Genomic DNA, 19,663 nt, shown 5'->3' on the forward strand with positions numbered 1-19,663 from the left:
GTGAAGGGGCTGTGCGGAGCTCACAGACATCCCAGTGTTCCACAGAGCCAAGTGCAGGGAGCTAACCTCACTCCTCTAAAGGCCAGCAGTTCCCCGTATTTATTCCTAAATACTTCCCATGTACAGCGAGGTGTTTGCACAGACAAGGGTGTCCAAGGACCGGACCAGATCCCTCTCCTACTCCTGAGTGGTGAGGCAGACAGCGACAGGACTGGTGACAGCATCCAGCACCCCAAGCTCACTCTGATGCTACAGTCACCGCCCCACGTACCCCCTTTGCTCCCTGTGCTCCCCAGCCCTCTCCCCATGCCCAGCTCCATGCCACAACGCAGCCTGTGAGGCCCCGAGGACGCTGTGGAGTCAAAGGGTACCTGGTTTGTGATGGATGTTGCCCAGGGAACCACATTTGGATGTCACGTGGCTCAGGTCAACTGGCTTGTAAACGATTTGAACCTGTCCGTATGAGAAAGGAAAAGGCAATGAGCTTATTGCCACCACGGGCAACTGGGGAGGGAGAGGCACAACACACACCGGCACCTGATCTGGATTCAAGGGAAAGGACAGCTTAAACCCCAGTAAGATGAATAATACAACAGAAACTGTAATCAGAAATGGGAGATCACTAATGCCTGTGTGCAGTAGTAGCCTCTCTTGTCAGCATGCACAAGATCACCTCTCCACAGAGGGGGGAAGTAGAGGCAATTTTAAAGTGCTTAAGTGAGAAAGAAAGTGGAGTGGTAATTAATTAAGATTTGCATACACATCATCCAAAAGGAAGAGACATACCAGAGAGAAAACATAAAAAATAAATACCTTTTCTGGTGTAAAACATAAAGCTTATGTCCACAAAAACTGAAAAAACAGAAATGATCAATGTGCACAGAACTTTTAAAAGGGTGACCAAAAGATGCATTTCTGAAAAACGCTGTAAAGAAATAGGGTTAAAAAAAAAAAAAGGCAAAGCAAAGTCTAAGTATCTGGCAGGAGTTCACATAATATAAATTAAAATAGCAATAATCATATATTGAACGACAACAGTATTTTGTGGTATTGTGCTCTGTGTTTGGTTTCACCCATGACGTCTCTGAACACGGGCTCCAGCAGTTCCTCTTAAAGCACCGCACCCGGAGCCCTGCGGCACGGGCTCAGCCGCCCCGCGCGCCGACAGCCAGGGGACACGAGACGCACACACAAGGAACGGTTAACGTGGAGCCGTTTAGTGGTTACGTTAGCGGTTACACACCACACTGGAAAACACCAACAGCTGGAGAGGTCTGGGACGGCAAACCACAGCACGCACACACACCAGCTACATCAGGGGACAAGGGGGCAAGAAAACATCCCCATACCCCCCGAAGTTACCTTGGACTCTGGTTTTGGACTCACACCTGCGTGTGAACCAGCTGTTGCTGTAGTTAGCGGCGCCGTACGGGAGAAATCAGATCATCTCCACCTCAAGGCTGGTTCCTACTCCCTGGGAAGGGTCTGGCCCTCATCTCTGGAGCTCAGCGGAGCGTGTGCTGCTCCATGTTCTCACCAAGCACCACGGCAGCTGTGCGGCTCTCCCAGGTCTCAGGAAGGATGTGCCAGCACCAAAGGGGCCCGTGCAGAGGAGCTGACGCCTCCAAGCAGCCAGGCAGCCTCTGGACCAACGTGGCCAAAAGCACAAAGGATTCACCGTAGCCACTGCTCTCCATCAACCGAGTGCCCTGCACTGACTCGGAAGCCCGGGGGTGAAGGCGCATCCTTCAGTTCCCATGTTGGCCCCATGTCCACTGGCCCCACCACCCTCAGAGCTGGGTGTTGGACACTCCTCCCTCCATCCTGCAGCCAGAGCCCCCTGTGCACAGCCCTGCCTCGTCTCCAATGTCCATGCATACCAAAAGGCACATCTGACAGCGAGTGGAGACAGAGACAAGGGAGAAAAGCAACCCCAGGGTCTGGGAGCACGCTGCAGACACAGACACGGAGGGGAAGATCACATACTAAACACACTGGGCCGGAGGAAAACTACATTCAGCTGGAAGGCAGGAAAGGACAGCTGACACCTTTCTAATCCCAGCTGCAACTCCCAAGGGCCTGTGAGCAATTCGGGCACCACTAGGACCCGGGCCTGAAAGACCTTCAATTTACAGAGCAAGCAATCAGCAACTGAAACATTTTCTGCTCTCGTCCCAGTTCCCTTTTTTTTACAGACGGGACTGCATTAACCCTTACCATCCTGCTGGCGGGCAGAGAAGGGTCCTCCCCATTTTACCAACAAAGGTAAACGGGGCTGGAGTTGCTTGCCTGGGAAACCAGTGCCAGAGACCTGGGGATCCCACCTCTCAGCATCAACAATACTTAGGTCAACTTCTGCCTAACGCATCACGTTGTCAGAGCATCCACGGGCTTAAAAAAGAAAACAAAAACACAACAAAAAAAACCCAAAAAACTCCACAACCCCAGGTTCCTGCAACAACAGTCCACTCCGCTTGAAGCAGCAATGGCCCGGCAAGCAGCCACTGCTGACAGCGCCGTGGAGGATGAAGACACGATGGCCATGGGACCCCAGTGCTGTCCTGCTGCCCCAGGGCACAGCTCCGCCTGCACGGCCACGTCCAGCCCCGCGCTCGGCGCTCGCTGCTGCTCCCCGCGCCCGCACGGCGGAGCGAGCACGCGACTCCCCGGCCGGCAGAGCCCGGGGAGGGACCGCAGCCTCCAGCCAGAAACCCAGGTGCCTCTGCGCGCACTGCCGCTGCACGTGCTTGCCCACGGCGCGAGCTCTGAGCGGAGAAAAGGATGAGCTCACCACCCTGTGCTGAAGCTCATTACCAGCCGCAGCACCGATGCTCCGTGATGAACACTAACTCCTGCCGTAAACTAGTGGTCCACTGAGCCCCAGACAGTCCAGTAAGTGCAGGACCCTGGGCTAAGGAAGAGCAGAAGCATGAAACCTGCTTCAGATAGGTCTGACCTCCACAAAGCATCTCCTCTAGCCCATTGAATGCAGAATGACATCAAATTTAAGACAGAGGTTGCAAACCCGGTGCTCAGTTTCTCAGGGAGGGCATGCACAGAGATCAAAAACAGCAGAAAGAAAATCCATTTGGAACATCTGAGAGGCACCAGAGAACTTCCCCAGATGGCCACAGGCCCTGGCTCACACTGTTTGGGGTCTCAGTGATGCTCCTTCCTTGGTCTGTCGTCTTTCCTGCACCCACACTGTCTCCAGAGAGACTGGTGTAAATCCGCCAACCACTGTGGAGTTTCTCCAGGTTTCTGGCACAGTAACTGAAAGCCGAGTCTGGCTATTTATCTGGGAATGGCTGGAAATGCCAGCATTCAAATCAATTAACTCATTATTACTTCAGGCTCAGCCTCCACGGGCACTGCCTAACATACGCTGGACACTTTCATTAGCAAGGAGAAGCTTAATATTTTCACGGATCATACTTGCCTGAGGGGAATGGGCAGGAACTTGCGCTTTCACATTGTGCAAAGTCATGTGCAATTCAACACTACATTAAGCAAGGAGGACTCTGCTTATAAATCTATCCCTCTACTGCATCAGCAACTATGTCACTGTGTGCCGGAGACCACCCATCCTGCAGACGATGAGGCATTACACCTTCCAGGTAGTGCAAAGCATTTGGGTTAATGGGATGTTTTGTTACAGATACGGTTTCGACACAGGTCAGTTAGTTCTGTCCATGTCAGGCACGTACAGGACTTGTGAGGGTTCATCTAACCATGTCTTTTGGATTAATGGGTTAAATGACAGCACATCACCAATCACTATCTGACAGCAGGGTCGCTGCAGATAGCATTGGCAGTTTAGTGTATACAACATGCCACTAATAATAGGGATTATTACAGTGCATTCAAAGTGTGAAGGTACTCACACTGCCTCCTCCTGGGATGTGTTTGATATTATCCTTTGAGCCACACCTGGATTGAACGCTGCTAAAGTCCAGCTTCTTATTAATAATCTGCACCTTTGGTAGCCAGAAAAGAGTCATTGCACGTCACCAATAGCTATCTGATGGCAGGGTCACTGCAGATAGCATTGGCAGTTTAGTGTATACAACATGCCACTTATAATAAGAACTGTTATAGTGCATTGAAAGTGTGAAGGTACTCACACTGCCTCCTCCCGGGATGTGTTTGATATTATCCTTTGAGCCACACTTGGATTGAACGCTGCTAAAGTCCAGCTTCTTATTAATAATCTGCACCTTTAGTAGCCAGAAAAGAGCGTGAGAAACAACATGACCATCTGCAGCTTGACCACGTGTTTTATCACTAAAACCAGGAACCTGTCTTCCAGTCACAAGAGCAAAGAACCACCTCTGGCTCGCTGCATAGATTCGTCTACCCATGGGCTAAAATCTAAAGATGGAGGTGGGCAGGTTACGGCTAGACTGGATATGCACGGCAGCCCTGGTTCCCAGGCCAGAAACACGACCAAAAAGCCAGCTCAGCCTGTTTTCTTCCACTGAACAGAACGGGGAACGTGCCGGGAAGCAAACACTCTGGAAGGCACCAGAGGTCTGAGATTCATCTCCTGCAGAGCCAGTGGAAGAAGGAAGATGGAGCTGAGAGAAAATGGCCTGCTCAGCCCCCTCTCCCGCACCGGCAGCGCGTTCCCTCCTTCAGACACGCAGCCCCGCGCTCCCGCGGCTGCAGCGACCAGGCGAACGGGGGCAGCGGGCGGGGAGCAGCGGGCTGGGGAGCAGCGGGCTGGGGAGCAGCGGGCTGGGGAGCAGCGGGTTGGGGAGCAGCGGGTTGGGGAGCAGCGGGCTGGGGAGCAGCGGGCTGGGGAGCAGCGGGCTGGGAGCAGCGGGTTGGGGAGCAGCGGGCTGGGGAGCAGCGGGCTGGGGAGCAGCGGGTTGGGGAGCAGCGGGCTGGGGAGCAGCGGGCTGGGGAGCAGCGGGCTGGGGAGCAGCGGGCTGGGGAGCAGCGGGTTGGGAGCAGCGGGCTGGGGAGCAGCGGGCTGGGGAGCAGCGGGCTGGGGAGCAGCGGGTTGGGGAGCAGCGGGTTGGGGAGCAGCGGGCTGGGGAGCAGCGGGCTGGGGAGCAGCGGGCTGGGAGCAGCGGGCTGGGGAGCAGCGGGCTGGGGAGCAGCGGGCTGGGGAGCAGCGGGTTGGGGAGCAGCGGGTTGGGGAGCAGCGGGTTGGGGAGCAGCGGGCTGGGAGCAGCGGGCTGGGGAGCAGCGGGTTGGGAGCAGCCGCCGCGTGCCCAGCTCCACCCGGAGCGGCCGCCCGAGCTCTGCGCCAGCAGGGTTCCAACTCCCCCTGCAGCCGCCAACATGGACACAGTTCCACGCCTGCCGCTTTCTTAACTCCTGTAGAGATGAGATGAAAGAGGCAGCACTGACCAGCCCCAGAGGCAGATGCTCTATTGCTTATTCTCAACGCCATCTTGGGCGGGAGGGCAGCTGGAAATGGCTTGGTGCCGCAACCACCGACCATGCCAACTGCACCCTCCGGTCCCAAGGCCTCTCTGCCCTCTCCCCCTACACACAGATTTTTGTACTAATCAATTATGTCGTTTTCCTTCAGGCCTTGTTTTCCCTGTTTGGGTTTTGTAAGGGCAGATGTGCTCGAGTGACCCCACACACAGCAGCAGCTGTTGCAGACACCACGAAGACGGTCCCTGCTCCCTCCCCTACATGGACCGGGTTGGCTTTACAACCTCTGCAAGTACAAACCAGAGCTAACTGCAGGTAAAACCGGCCGGCACGCAGGCCTGCGCCCCCTCGGCAGAAAGCCTGTCTGAAGCACAACACTCGTGAGAGGAAAAGAGACACAAGAAAGCCGCGTCACACCCCACTGTGCACGCAGCCCTGGACGACACCGAGCTGGCCGAGCACATAAACCTCATCCTCCATCTCAGCATGTCCCGCTGCTGCAGGCAGAGCTCCTCGCTACGCCCTTGTCCTTTAACACGAGAAGCACCAAGGCTGACACATGCCTGCAGCGTCCTTTTCCAAGATAACTTAATTCTGCAAATCAGGACCCAGTTCTGTTAGACCAGGCTTTGCCAGAACAGTATTCAGTGATCCAGCAACAATGGAAAGATGTGTCCTGGCTGACTGTTGGTGCCTGTGGTCCATGTACCTTTGCTTCCCTAGGCTGGGAATCCAAAATCTGCACAGACAGCAGGCTCCAGACCCATCTTCTGGACACCCTAAAACCAGACCTGTGGGATCAGCCTGCTTCAGCTGCAACCATTCTGCTGAGAGCAGCCTCGTGTCCTACAAACCCCCAACAGAACAGCCAGCCATTCTCACCTCCGAAGACCAATGAATGGTTCCAAATTCAGCTGTTCTTACTCTCAGTGACAACAATAAACAACTGACAGAGAAGCTGACAAAAAGAAAACCTTGAAAAATGGCAGGTTAAAAAGAAGAAGGAAACGATTTAACAGTAAATGGAAGGGTTCCTTCTAAAATCCCTGAAAAGCAGTGTTTTGTGGGTTCAGCAGGAAAAACTTGTGCCTCTTGCCAAGCGGGCAGGAGGTCTGAGGCCTTGGGACACGGGCAGCTGGGAGGGCACAGGCTGCTCTGCTCGTGACCACGGGTCAGCGCACCCCTGCCCGGGCTCCGGAGCCCCCGGGCCTGTGGTACAAACCAAATGTGCATTGTCCAGTAAATCACCAGCCAGGGCAAAAAATGCACATCAGGAAATGGAAAAGATGGTGAAGAGAAGCCATCTCCAATCCTCCTGCCATGCCAAAGTCGAACACTCAGAGCCACAGAGTCACACAACGGCATGCACTGCATGCGAAGGTTTGTCCCGGCTCTGTTGCATTAGCAGCCACAGAGGAAGGTCCGCAGGGAGAGTTTCCCCTCGGGGAGGGAAGCACAAGCACATGGCCATCAAATGTGCAGTTCTGTCAACTAACATCTGTGTAGGAGCCACTGGGCCTTCACCAGCCAGACGAACCAGGTGCTTTCGTGTCTCCACCCATGCAGCAAGGAGGATTTTATAAAGGCCTCGGGACACGTGCACACAGGGCAACGGAGCAGCGCAGAGAGGCTCGGAGGGGTGCTCAGCAGCCAGCATCGCAGCTGGAGCCGTGTAAGCACGTGCTGCAGCTCCTGGGGCTGCACAGCTGAATTAGCTCACACCGCTTCCTCACCCAAACCCTCCTCTGCAGGGCTTGCGAAATTTAACGAGAGACCCTTGTTCCTAAGCACCTGGAGCGTGGAGTTCACTTGCTGCCCACGGAACAGCCTCTCTGCGAGCAAAACGCACAAGTGGTTGAAAGGACAACAGGACCACCAGTTCTGGCCAGGCCACACTGCATCATGTAGCAAGACGGTGCCTGATCGGAAAACAGAATCCAAAACCTTGCCAACAGAGTTGGATCCAAAAATCACAACATTCTGGAAAACATACTGAGGCCGGGACCCTCGCAGGGAGGAGACCACCCTGTCTGCTTGCTCATGAAGCAATGGAGGCAGTGTTGAAGGGAACACTCCGTTCACACCATACAGGATTCAGAAACCCAAACCTGACTCTGCGACTCCCTAGGGCTGCAGGTCACCATCTGCCCTTCCTAACTGGACACCACGAGGGAATGTCATTGCCCTGGCAGCGAGTCGATACGCTGACATGCCACCCCATGAAAACCACATCACCAGCTCTCCGCAAGACAGCCGCCCTGCACTAAGCCAGACAAACAACTTCAGGACAGGCACCCACCCAGTCCACCCAAAAAACTCCCAGATGGCAGAAGCACGGCTGCCCACTGCTGTCCCTCCGGCCCCAGCTGGGCTGTGCTGCTCCAGGAGGGCTCTCCCCTCCCACACTGCATGTCAAGCACCCCCTCCCTGCGGACAGGCCCCTGGACAGCAGAGTCCACGCTTACCTTGCCACCTCCGGGCTGGTGCTTCAGGTTTTCAGTTGAGCCAATTTTGGACTTGACGTTTTTCAGATCAGGCATGGGTGCAGCTGACGGCTGGATGCGGCTCTTGGCGGACGCGGGGGATTTGGGCGGTGTGCGCACCACTGCCACCTTCTTGGGCTCCCTGGCTGGTGGGGTGGGCAGAGAGGGAGTGCGGGAACGGCTGCCCGGGGTCCCGGGAGAGCCGGGGCTGCTGTAACCGCTTCTGTCTCCAGACTTTGGCTGCTCACCTGGAGTTTGCACACAGGGGAAGGCAGGGTCAGGGCAGGCAACCGGGGTACGCGAGCCCCTCCCACGCCGCCTGGGCCCCGGGCCACGCGCTGCTCCCGCTGCAGACCACGGGCAAGGGCGACACGGAGCCTCTTTCTGGCACTTCAGTTTGAAGTGAAATCTGTGATTAAAGGCAATTTCCTAGAATCTCAGAAGGATGATGGTCTTCGTTGTCTGAAGTATTGTAAGACTCCCCACCCCAGCGTGACATTGGCGTGCATGACAAATCACAGACAAAAGAGACTCAAACAAAACCCCTTTCCCATCAGAAATTTGGAAGCAGTTTTACAAAATTACTTCATGCACCTAAATAAGGCTGATCACTGAACAGTTTAAACAACCCCCAGTTTGAAACGAAATGAGAGGAGGAAAAAAATCTCTTAAACATCACCTTTCTCAGACTTCGCTGCTGCAGGAGGTGGTTTTTTCTGCTCCTTTCTGCCTGTTTAATGAATGAGAAAGATGCTTAAACATAATAAAGCTGGAAATTTAATTGATTTAAGGTTTTATGCAGTTCTGGTTAAATATGAAATATATATATATCCAGTGAAATGCACCATTTTAATGGAAATTCACAATGCCTAATGGTTTCTGGGGTTTTATTCTCTGAGCATAATGGGCTAATCTCCCTTCCTGCAATCAAAGAACTGATCCTCTTGCCCTGGTCTTTGAGTAAGACAGCCAAGAGAAAGGGAATAGATGGATCAAACAAATGGAGCGGCCTAAATCTTCCAAGCCAGAGGAAAACCCGAGGGGATAAAGCAACTGCTCTCTCCTACGCACTGGCAACTATAGCATCATTTTGGTTGGAAAAGACCTTTAAGATCATTGAGAGCACGAAGGGAGCAGATAAAGCAACATCCAGAAAGGCTCACTCAGAGGAATTGTCCCTGGCTCTGCCCCCACAGCCCGTGACAAGGCTGAGCAGCTCTGAACCCCCACGCGGACATGGCCGTGCCGGCCGTGCCCCGCTCAGCGCCGAGCACGACCCCGCGTGCACGGGGGCTCGTTTGTTCACGACCCCCAGGAGTGCCCTGAGGCAGAGACGCTGCGGAAGGCAGCGCCGCTCCCGCCACCGCGCCCGCCGCCGCTCCCGCCGCCGCTCCCGCCGCCGCTCACCGGAGCTGGGAGGCGTCTTGGGCGCCGTGGGCGTCTTTGCTGGGATACGCGTGGCGTTGGTCGAGTTCTTCTGCGCCTGCCCGGCTGCGGACCGCGGCACGGCCGACTTCGTGCCACCTCTCACCTCCGGGCCCTGGGGATGCAAGGGGGAAGAGGCCGATGGAGGGCGGATCTACCTGGGGATGGGCCACCACCTGTTGTGGATCAGAGCCACAAGAGACCCTCCTGCTTCCTACCCCGGCAGCCCAAGGGAGCTCCTGCAGGTCTCCCCAGACGCAGCCATCTGCAATGTGCCCGTTGACCCCGTTTCCCGTCACGGCACCCGCCACAACCGCTGCACAGTCACCCGCAGGCTGGCAGAGCGGCCGTGCTGCCTTCCCGTGTCAGCTCCTGCCCTCAGCTGCGTTACTCAACATACACTCGGGCCTGGTTAAAAAGCGTGTTCAACTCCTTTGTTCTCTAGATTTCATTGCTTTGTTTCCCCTGGTCTGTGAAAATTTTGTACAGAAGATACAAAAATCCACTGACTAGACAAGAGGCTCCTTTCAGGAGTACAGTGCCAGTCGCCAAACAGAGAGAAGCGCCTCCTTCATACACACCTGTAACACACTGCTGTAACGTGTCCATCATCTGTCATGGTGTTAAACACCAATATGCTACTCACTGTCTCCTGATCCTGCAGAAAAGCCTCCCCAAATTCATCGCTTCCTAATGCTGGTCTGTGCACAAAAGCTGATGGAAAACATGCAGGTGTCGATGTACAAGCTGACCGGTCCCAGGGCAGCGGGGAGCCAGAGCAGAGCCACAGCAATCCCTGTCACCCTACAACCGCACCCTGCTGGCTGCGATCCGCAGCCTCCGCTCCTTCCCTCACCACGGGGGTATTTGTACAACTAAACACCACAAAGGGAAACTCCCAGCTACTTTTTACACTGCAGAATAAGCCACGGATGTGTGTTCATTTCCTATTCCCTGTGTAGCACCTGGCAGTTTGAACTCCAACACATTTCAAATACATCTGCTGTTTACAGCCAACACACCCATAAAACGCAGCATAAAGCTGCAAAACCAAGAAGAGCACAAAAGAGCAAAAGGGATCTGAAAATGCCTCAGGGAGACCAGGTAACAGCCCGTGGCAATTAGGTGTTTTTGCTGTAGTGCAGAGCAAGGGGACTACATGCTGGTGAGATGGACCCAGCTGCTTCAAACACAAACTGGAGCCCAGTCTGACCACGGCCACCGGCAGGTGAAGGAGCAGCACATCCCATCCTCTCCACTGAACAGGACATGGAGACGGCACAGCCAAGTCAGACTTAAGGTATTTCCCAAGGCACCTTCACTTCGCTGACATCCCATTTCCTTACCTTGGCTTTTGTTTCGTGCATTCTTGCAATGGCAGGTCGGGATGTGACAGAAGGGACTCGTTTAGAGGTGGAAGCAGGGCTGGAGGGTGTTTTCGAAGGGGCTGTGCTAGAGGAGGTGTGTCGTTGGGGGGGGATGGAGGGTCTGTCGCCTGGGGGGTTGGCAGTGGAAGGTGAGGATTTCTTAAACATGGAAACAAAATAAAATCGGAACAAAAAAAATCAGCATGGGAAGGAAACAAAAGGGGATCACTGAGGTGGAGCAGGATTAGAAGGTGCAATACGGAGCTGGGTGCGGGGCAGGCGATGGCTGCTGCTGCCCAGCAGCACTAAGCGGGTCCCAGGGCTGCACCAGTGGGTACGGGACACCTCAGCTCTAATGTCCCACACAACACAGCACCACCCCAGCCCCCTCCTGGAGGACATGTTACCCACGAGAGCCTGCCCTTGCCACCGCCCTCCACACCAGTGGTGCTTCTACCACCCAAAAAGCTCTGTTTACTCCCAAACTCTCGGTGTGCTCCACTGGCAAAGATGCTGTAGGTACAGCATTTCTGGGAGATGCAGATCATGGGTCCCAGGTCCCCTAAACTCAGCACATCTGCTTTAACAACAACAGGCCACTGGTTTTCACCAGCCAGCTGGCTGCTTCCTGGTCTCAGGCTGAGACAATGACTCCCTAACCGCCCACCCAGCCCTGCGTTCGGGGTTTGTTTCAGATTTGGTTCGCTTCCTCGCTCTCACAGATCACCGTGGATTGCACCCTCCAAACCGGGCGAGGGCAGGGAAAACAACACTCTTGGAAGACGGAGGGAAGAACAGAGGGTGATGGCAAGGTTTCCTAAGAGGCACAACAGCAGCCCAGGAGAGCAGGAGAGGGTCAGAACACGCACACCCCTGCGGCGTACACGTCGCCTCTGGTTTGGTTTTTCAGCTTACCTTCGGTTTCTTTTCCTCAGCTCCAGTCCCTTCCTTGTCTTTGCTGTCAACGCGACCTGACAAACGGACACACACACAGTTACACTTCTCGGGACTGGTCATTAAACTCTAGAGAGACGAAAGCGTCTGCGCTACAGCAACATGCATGCTGCGTGGGCGTTCTGTGCACCTGCACACGCAACAAGATCTGTGCGAGATCATTTTGCCCAGATTTGCAGTCGGTTCAAACAGCACCTGTTCAGCTTAGGACCAAACAGTTCAACCCTGAACATGAGTCTCCCTCTCTGAAACACCCATTGGTTCTAACGATCATATGAAGATGCAAATGGAAGGATTCCCCAGTCCTAGCGGCACCAGGTTGCCCATGACCTCATTTAAAGTTGCCGTTCAGTGTGTTAACTTGGCAAAGTGACGGCACCCCCGGCCGCGGTCACCTCAGGTCTCTCCCGACGGCGTCCTCCGCCCCCCGCGGACACTGCGCCCCCCCGGGCCAGACCCGGGGCGAGGGCCCGAGCTGTTGTCCTGCGTGATTTGTATAGAGCACAGAGCGACTGGGAATATTTCAGTGTTTTGTCCCATTAGCCTACGAGCACAACAGATTGCAGTATTACTAATTAGAAGATTAGAAACAGGGAGGAACTAATGCTTGTACTGTAAGGTACTAATAACAAAGCCCCTTTTCCCCATCTTTAGCTAATTCCTCCCTAATCCGGGAGGAAAAGCCGCTGACACTCTCCCCAGTGTTTTGGAAACTTGCTCTGGGGGGTCAGACCTTTCCCACTGACACGAACAATGTTGCTAATCCAGCACTGATGATCCATCCTGCTGGATGTATTACCCTTCCCAAATTCCGTCAAACTGCAGGCTGGAGCAAGGCTGGAGCTGGACAGCCACAAAGTATCTCTGTCTTTCAAGGAAAAGACTGTTATGTAATTAAAGAAATTGCTCCTATCCAATCGGAAACCAGTTGACTGTGCGCAACCCACCCCAGCCCATCATCGTTTCCAGGCTCCAATGTGAGCAACAGCAAGCCCTGCCAATGCCCTGCAGCACCTGCGAAGCTTCCTGCTGGCTTATCAGGCAGAGAACAAGAAAGATGTTATGAGCTTTAACTCCAATAGAAAAAGCTACATCGACAACTTCTTCACAGACCCCACGCAGCAAAGAGCGCGCTTGTCTCTGCTGCGAACCAGAGACGCTGAGCGGGACGGGCCCTGCGAACGGGGACCGGAGCAGATGCTTCCCAAGAGCACTGGACGTGCCCTGTAGCGGGCAAAAGTCCAGCAGGCTGCAGCCTTGCCTCCAACAGCAGCCAGGAGTGGGTATTTAAGGGAGAAGCACAAGGACAATACGGGGCCTTTTCCATGGTTAGACCTGTCGTTTCACCTTTTCCCTCCTCCCTTCTCCATAGGAAAGCCAATACAAAGAGTTATTGATCTGGACAGCGGACACATGCAAACCAGATGGCACCCGTCTCGCTGGAAGAAGCTGCAGCGCGCCGGGCCAGCCCCGCTCCAGCATGCCACAACAACGCCCCTCCGGCCTCCGTCTTCTCTGGGAAGGTGCCAGGAGTGAGTTAAGGTGCCAGCCCCACAGACGCAAGGAAATCAAAACCAAAACAGGTGAACAAAGCACGACGGGGGACACGCCAGCACCATGCAAGGGTCACGAAACCAAAGCTTGTACACCGGGACACCCAGGATTAAACTAAAGGGGGAAGGAGAGGGAGGGAGAAGCAGAGGCACTTTGTCGATCAGTTCACAGCAAAGGTCCAGGCCAGTTCCCAAGCAGCAGGACTCGGGGTGGCAGCAAGCCGGAGGACTGGCTCAGGCAGCCTTGTCGTGAGCAAACCGCCAGCAATGTGAGCTCGGGGAAACGCTGCACACACCTTTGAGGAGGGGGACGCGACTGACGGCTCTGTCTGCAACACGGGCACAAGGTTTCTTCTTGGGCATCCAGCATTCTCCCGTACCTGGCACAGCGTCTGCCAAAGGAGCACCTTTGACTTCCACACCATCTTTTAACTCCGCAGGGAGTCTGGCTGATTCTAACAGGGGGGCCGAATCTTCTCTGTCCCCAGGCTCAGGTTCTTTTTGGGAGATGATTTCAGAAGGCTCTGATGGGGTGACATCTGTGTCTTCTTCCCCCCGCAATGGCTGTCTACTCTTCTCTTGGTCCTCTCCTGCTTTATGTGATTCAGTTTCAGTAAGAAATGCCTCTCTTGGAATGCCTCTGAGGACATCTTTGGACTCTTTTTCTCCAAACTCATATTCTGTAGGAATTTCCTTGGCTGCTGCTGGACACGAACCCATTTCAGGTCCTGGCGAAACATGCTGACCCACCAGAGAAAGCAAATCCTGTTCAGAAGTTTCATCGACATCACGGTCCTCATCTCTCTCCCATCGACTGGCATCTTCTTTTACCGGGGCTCTGGTGCACAAAGGAGATGGCCCAGCTGCTCCTGCCAGCCCCGCAGCGAGCGCAGCAGGACCCCGCTCTGCTCCCACACCGGTGCCTTCCCTGTCTCCACGATCCCACAACTCACTGTTGTCCTCACCAACTCGGGAGCCTTGGTACATATCCAGGGGTATTGGGATGGTGACCTCAATTCTGGCGGGAGCCGCTGCTGAAGCCTTCATTTCATGTGACAGAAGAGGCTGCAGAAGAACCCCAGCGACCCGCCTGGTGGGCTGGTGTTCTCTTTTTATTGCGTCTCCCACACGCTCCTGAGGGCCGGGCTGCGGCTCTGGAGAGCCTGGCTCCCCTGGAATTAAAGACGCAGGGTACGAAGCATGGGCAAACAATTAGCACTGGCATGTCAAATAAGTAGTCAGACATAGTGCTGAAGAGAGACCAAGGAGTTCTGCTGTCAAACTAAGGGAGAAAGCCAGTCCCACATTGCCCTGTTGAACAGACAACTCACTTCTACAGTGGTTTTTGCCTTTAAGGAAACTCTGATCCCCATGGGAATCGGGCACGGTGGGAGACCAGACTCCTGCAAGGACCTGGTCTCTCCAGCCACCACCATCTGCCACCCCCGCGCTATCAGCCGCTTCAGCTACAGCGGTTTCCAGAAGCCGAGAACAGACCCATTTTCTGATCTAAGATGACCACTGGACCACCTGTTTGCTGGTCAGTGACCACCTCTTCTTGCCTCAAGGGCCTCAACAAAACAGGCCAGACACCTCCTGTCCTTCACGAGCTTACAAAATCCCTCACGTCCCCGGCTCTGTGCAGGAGACGCTCATGCGGACATGGCACCAGTTGTATCCTCCCAACGTTCCAACCACCTCTGCTCTGCCCCCCAGAACGCGTCCGTTCTAATGAGCTTGGGGAAGAGCCTAGATCAGAGTATTCAGTACCGAGATTCAACTGTTGATTTCTTAGTTTATCAAACAAGATTAAAACAGGAAAAGAAGAAGTCAAGACTTACTTGGTCTTTTATCAATGTTCTTCCAATTTTAAACATAATGGTTACCTGAAACTACCACACAAAGACCTCAGAAATTGTGGTTTAAGAGAAATGCTTAATTGGCACTTATTGGCAGGTAATATTTGAAATGCGGCATCAAGAAACACCTTTTATAACCTCAAGCATTTGAAGGGTGTTTATGCAGTAGCCAACAGACCGTCCTGGCTCATTTCTTCTGCAAATGAACAACACACGAGCACTAACGAGCACCGGTGCAGAGGTGCAGACAGTCGGTCCACCGGCTGTACCTCCACACTCCAGGACCTGCTGGTGGTTCTGAGGTGGACACGCAGCACAAGGTCAAGAGCTGGTACAATCAGAAGACACATCTCCACCTGAGACTCCAAAGGCATTTTAACACGCTCCACCTTCACTGCAAAGACCATTTTTTCAAATCCCATAACACAAAAAGTGAAGGTCGGTAGTAACAAGATATCCAAGACTCTGTGTATTGATAGGCACATTTTCCTCCGAGTCAAACAGAACTATTGAAAGGAAGCAGTGCATTACTACAAGCCCACTTGCAGATAACTAACAATTTACAGAAGAACCTAGAAATGTCATATATAGGTTATATCAGAGCTCTGGCTAGATGTCCCCATATCTGACATATGTCCCCATATCTGACAGCTGATCCCAGAAAGGTCTTATTAAAAATGTGGTGAGAAACAGCAGCTAGAACCAGGATGGCAGACGAGAACCTCACCCCCACCAACAACCTTCGGTTATTTTTTGTAGTGGCACCACTGTTTTTTAAAATACAGAAGACTTATTAGTCCAAGAACCACTGGACAGGCAAGCAAAGGTCTTATTTTAACTGCAGGGAGCAGACTGCACATAACTGTATTATCTGTGTGTGGAAAGCAAAAACTACCTGAACTCTGCCCTGAGCTGAGAAAGTAAAGACCTATTTACCTCTTTAGAAGACATGGATGTTTGTAAATGCACTAATGCAGTCAAGGGGAGGAAAGACGCTGCCCAAGCAGCTGAAGGAATGTATTATATCTTTATTACGTCTACTACACAGAAAACTACCTTACTAAATAGGGTTTAACTAAGACTTCAGCCAGCACAGCAGAACAGCACTATGCTGCACTCCTGTAAGCCAGACAGCGATACCAAAGTGAGTCTGAGCCTGTGAGTCCGCCCCACCGAGCTCAGAATCAAGCCCTGGGTGCTCCGGTCCAGCCGGAACCGCGCAGAGCCGAGCGGCTTCCCCGACGGCCACGAAGCCCCTGGGTGACTCCTGGGGGCACAACCAGTGCTGAGCGAACGCTCGCTGCCCACCGGGCCCGGCTCTGCCAGGCACGTTCCCTAGCACCGGGATGAGGAAAGAAACCTTACAGTCAGGGCATCACTGAGCAGGCTTGAGACACGTTTTAGGTTAGAAAGAGACATAGTAATTAACAAAACAATTCGATCCTTTCACGTGTGACATGTAGGACCCAAAATGGCTCGGTCTGATGCTGAGCAGTTCCTCCTGGCCAGCTGCACCATCCCAGCTGTTCATCACTTTTTCAAGCCCAGAGGATGCCCTGTTCTGTAATCAGACAAAGAAGCACCAGGGCTTCAGTCACCTGAGGGGCAAATCTGGTGTATGAAAAGCTGCAGCTCTCTGGAAGGAGCATGCTGGAACATTAAAAGCACGTATGACCCCTCCCTGCCAGAACAGGGAGAACCGCACAACCGCTCACACAGGGCAGAGCATCCGCATCACAGAAGAAAACTCCCAAGCCACCAGCAACCAGCACACGTGGGCAGCAACAACAGGGTCCCCGAGACAGGCGACTCGCTCACCTTGAACAGCATCTCCTGCCGCGTGGTCCTCCAGGGTGGGGGTGGCTCCTACGCCCGCCTCTTCAGCTGGTCCCCGTCCAGAGAAAGAACGGGAGAAACATCATCAAAACAAGAATTCAGTTTAAGCATGTCTCTGGATAATTTATTTAACTCCCTGCTGATTCTGCCCATCGGCGCTGCATTACGAGCAGGGCAGTATCAGAGAGGAAATCAACCCGTGTCCGCGACGGATCTAATGAGATTTATTCAGCCTGTGCTACCCCCGGGGGGCGCAGCGTGGACCAGCGCGCACGCCCCGGGTGCCGGGCCAGCTCTGGCTCCTCCGGGCAGAGGTGCAGAGAACAGCCTGCGAAGGAGCAGCAAACCTGCTCGCAGCCAGCGCTGCAGGGCCAGCAGCGCTCGCGTGAGCGCCTGACCCCCGTAACGCTGCTGAGGCTGCTCGACATCAGTAAATCCAAGCCTGTCTGACATAAATCTGACACCAGGAACACTGGTATATTAGAGAAACACATTTTTCTTCACAGCAATGATGGTTTGTCTCTATCAGAACTTTTTCAATGTATTATATGACTACTTTCAAACCAGCTTAGTCAATTATTTTTGTATGCCACAGTTCTACGGTCAAACCAGAATTTTCTCAGTTTTCCCCATTTTTTCCCGAAGCGCTGAGGACCCACGGCGTCCTCCTGGCTCCCCGGTGCAGCGGAGCCAGACACGCACCCTCGCAGCCGTCCTGCGCCCAGCCGGGGCTCCGCCGGCGGCCCGGGACTGGACCCGGGGCAGCTCGCCCAAGGGAACGTGCTGGGGGCTTGTTTCAGCGTTTGGGAGTTGGCAGAACCCTATTTGCAGCCACTAGTCTTCCCAGGTCCTGCCTGAGGCCTCCAGGAAACGCCAGCAGCCATGGCGCAGGGGACACACGCTCGCGGTTCACACATGCAGCACGGCGGCAGCTCCCTCTGCCTCGGACAAACCCCCGTCCCTCCCTGGAAAACCAGACCCAGGCGCAGTGACTCCCAAGGAGCATTCAAGCTGAATCAGCCACTTCGCTTTCTCGGCATTATCCTTAAAATGCGCCAGCAGCCGAAGAACTGCTGCAGCGGCCTGGTCTGCACCTGCCGCTTCAAAGACAACCGCAGGGGCCGGGCCGAGCCCGGTCCCGTGGTGGCCGGTAACCGGCTCGCCAGCGCTGCAGGGCTGCTGGCAGCCACCGGGCACAGCTGGAATCGGCAGGAAAGCATTTAGCCTGGAGACGGGAGGAGAAGCCAGCAGAGGCACCAGATAGAAAGATGGTCAGATGTGGAGCTGAGAAAGAGAGAAGAAAAGCCTGCGGGTCTCCCCCAGGATGGGGAAGGCAAGAGGACAGCTGTAAGCTGGGCGCTGCTCCTGCGTGCCGTGGAGCAGCAGCACACAGCAGAAGGAAAGCACACCTGCGAGAGGTTTGGCAGTGTTATTTTTAAGCACTAACCAGTCCAGCTCTCTGCTCTGTCTGCATCAAGAGATGAAACTGCACCTTCATTTCCCTCACCTGTGGTTCCTTCTGGTATCTCCCCGTGCTGTTCGACACCACCCTGATCCTCGTGGTCTCCTTCCTCCACTAAAGGTGCTGTGGCATCTGAAAAACAACGCAGCTTTCACACAGCCTTCGCGTGGCAAACCCTGTGGGGCCCAGGACATGCCTGAAGAATGTTTTGCTCACAAAAGCACCCGACTCCGTCCCTTGAGCCAGCGCTGTGGAAGGACACAACTGAGCATGACACAGCAAAGCCAGCATCACAGGGACGCCGTGAGCTGTTCCCTCTGCCGCACAAACCACGCATCTCCAGCGCACTTCTCACGCAGCTGAAGGCTTTAGCACAAACACCGTCTGAAAACGCAGCCACCGGTGCCTGATCCGCACGCATGGCAACGCTGTCTGCACGGGGACACGGCCGGTCTGCAGCAGGACAGAACAGCTCCCACTGGAGCCCTTCACAAACCATCCACGTGCTGTGACTGCACCGCACTCAGCGCAGCCCTGAGGCACCTGGCTTGGTGCACCGAAGGGATGTCTACTCGTCGTGACAGTCCTGACACAACTGAAAGAGGGACAACGTGCTCTTCTGCACCAGCCAGGTTGTTCATGCTGCTTTACTGAGCTGCGTTCACAGGAACAGAGCCACTTCACAGGCCGTCGACCAGTCCACACCTGCAGTGGGACCGGGCTGCAACTGCTCAGGATCTGTGTCCACTATTCCTATGGATAAATTCGGCAAACTAATGCCTGTCCTTGAAGTCTCCAAGAGACAGATACTTGCGATTAAAGCAGCCAGAAGAACACAAAAAGTGCAGTTAATTAAAACAGTGAGCAAGTCTCTAGACCAATATCGGAATTAGATTCCTTCCACAAACACGGTATTCAGACAACACTATGGAGCATCTCAGACGTGCCCTGAGCGCTACTTAATATGACCTTTACACCAGCACAAAGTCTTGTTTTATGTATAGACTCTGCCCATCTCGTCATTCCAGCACGAATCACGCTGTACTAACGAGCATGTAAATACAGAGGGGGCAAAAGGAGAGCAGCGAGATACAGCTAACGCTGCGTGGAGCACAGCGACGGGCCGTGCCGCCGGTGTCCTGGGCAGCACACAACAGGGACCGCTCCCAGCCGCGCCAACAGCAGCTTGCTGCTGCTGTGTGAAAGGCCTTCGGGAAACAAACTGCAAGCAACTTCCTGGACTATAATAAACATTTCACCTTCTCTTGCCTTCTAACCCACTCTCCACCTTTAAAACTCATTGTCTTATTCTGCAGAGTGGCAAACACCGCCT

The 19,663-nt window shown here is 54.2% G+C and overlaps 1 protein-coding gene across 33 annotated transcripts in view; it reads right to left on the reverse strand.

Annotated features, from left to right (window-relative positions):
• Window positions 1-19,663, reverse strand: part of MAPT (microtubule associated protein tau) — a 41,525-nt gene that overhangs the window by 5,445 nt on the left and 16,417 nt on the right. For 3 of the 33 annotated variants that reach the window (XM_065039524.1, XM_065039522.1, XM_065039523.1), the window contains exons 4-14: window positions 18,376-18,462; window positions 16,851-16,916; window positions 13,470-14,345; window positions 11,582-11,637; window positions 10,646-10,825; window positions 9,282-9,414; window positions 8,554-8,604; window positions 7,857-8,122; window positions 4,125-4,217; window positions 3,885-3,977; window positions 372-453 (exon numbers count right to left, since the gene is read on the reverse strand). In XM_065039524.1, coding sequence (XP_064895596.1) covers window positions 372-453; window positions 3,885-3,977; window positions 4,125-4,217; window positions 7,857-8,122; window positions 8,554-8,604; window positions 9,282-9,414; window positions 10,646-10,825; window positions 11,582-11,637; window positions 13,470-14,345; window positions 16,851-16,916; window positions 18,376-18,462 — 1,983 coding nt within the window. Of the gene's footprint in view, window positions 1-371; window positions 454-813; window positions 853-3,884; window positions 3,978-4,124; window positions 4,218-7,856; window positions 8,123-8,553; window positions 8,605-9,281; window positions 9,415-10,645; window positions 10,826-11,581; window positions 11,638-13,469; window positions 14,346-16,850; window positions 16,917-18,375; window positions 18,463-19,663 lie in introns of all 33 variants that reach the window. The other 30 variants (XM_065039528.1, XM_065039525.1, XM_065039529.1 and 27 more) reach the window with 24 other exon arrangements.

Source organism: Columba livia, chromosome 23 (assembly GCF_036013475.1).
Source record: "Columba livia isolate bColLiv1 breed racing homer chromosome 23, bColLiv1.pat.W.v2, whole genome shotgun sequence".
Classification (NCBI taxonomy): Eukaryota; Metazoa; Chordata; class Aves; order Columbiformes; family Columbidae; genus Columba; species Columba livia.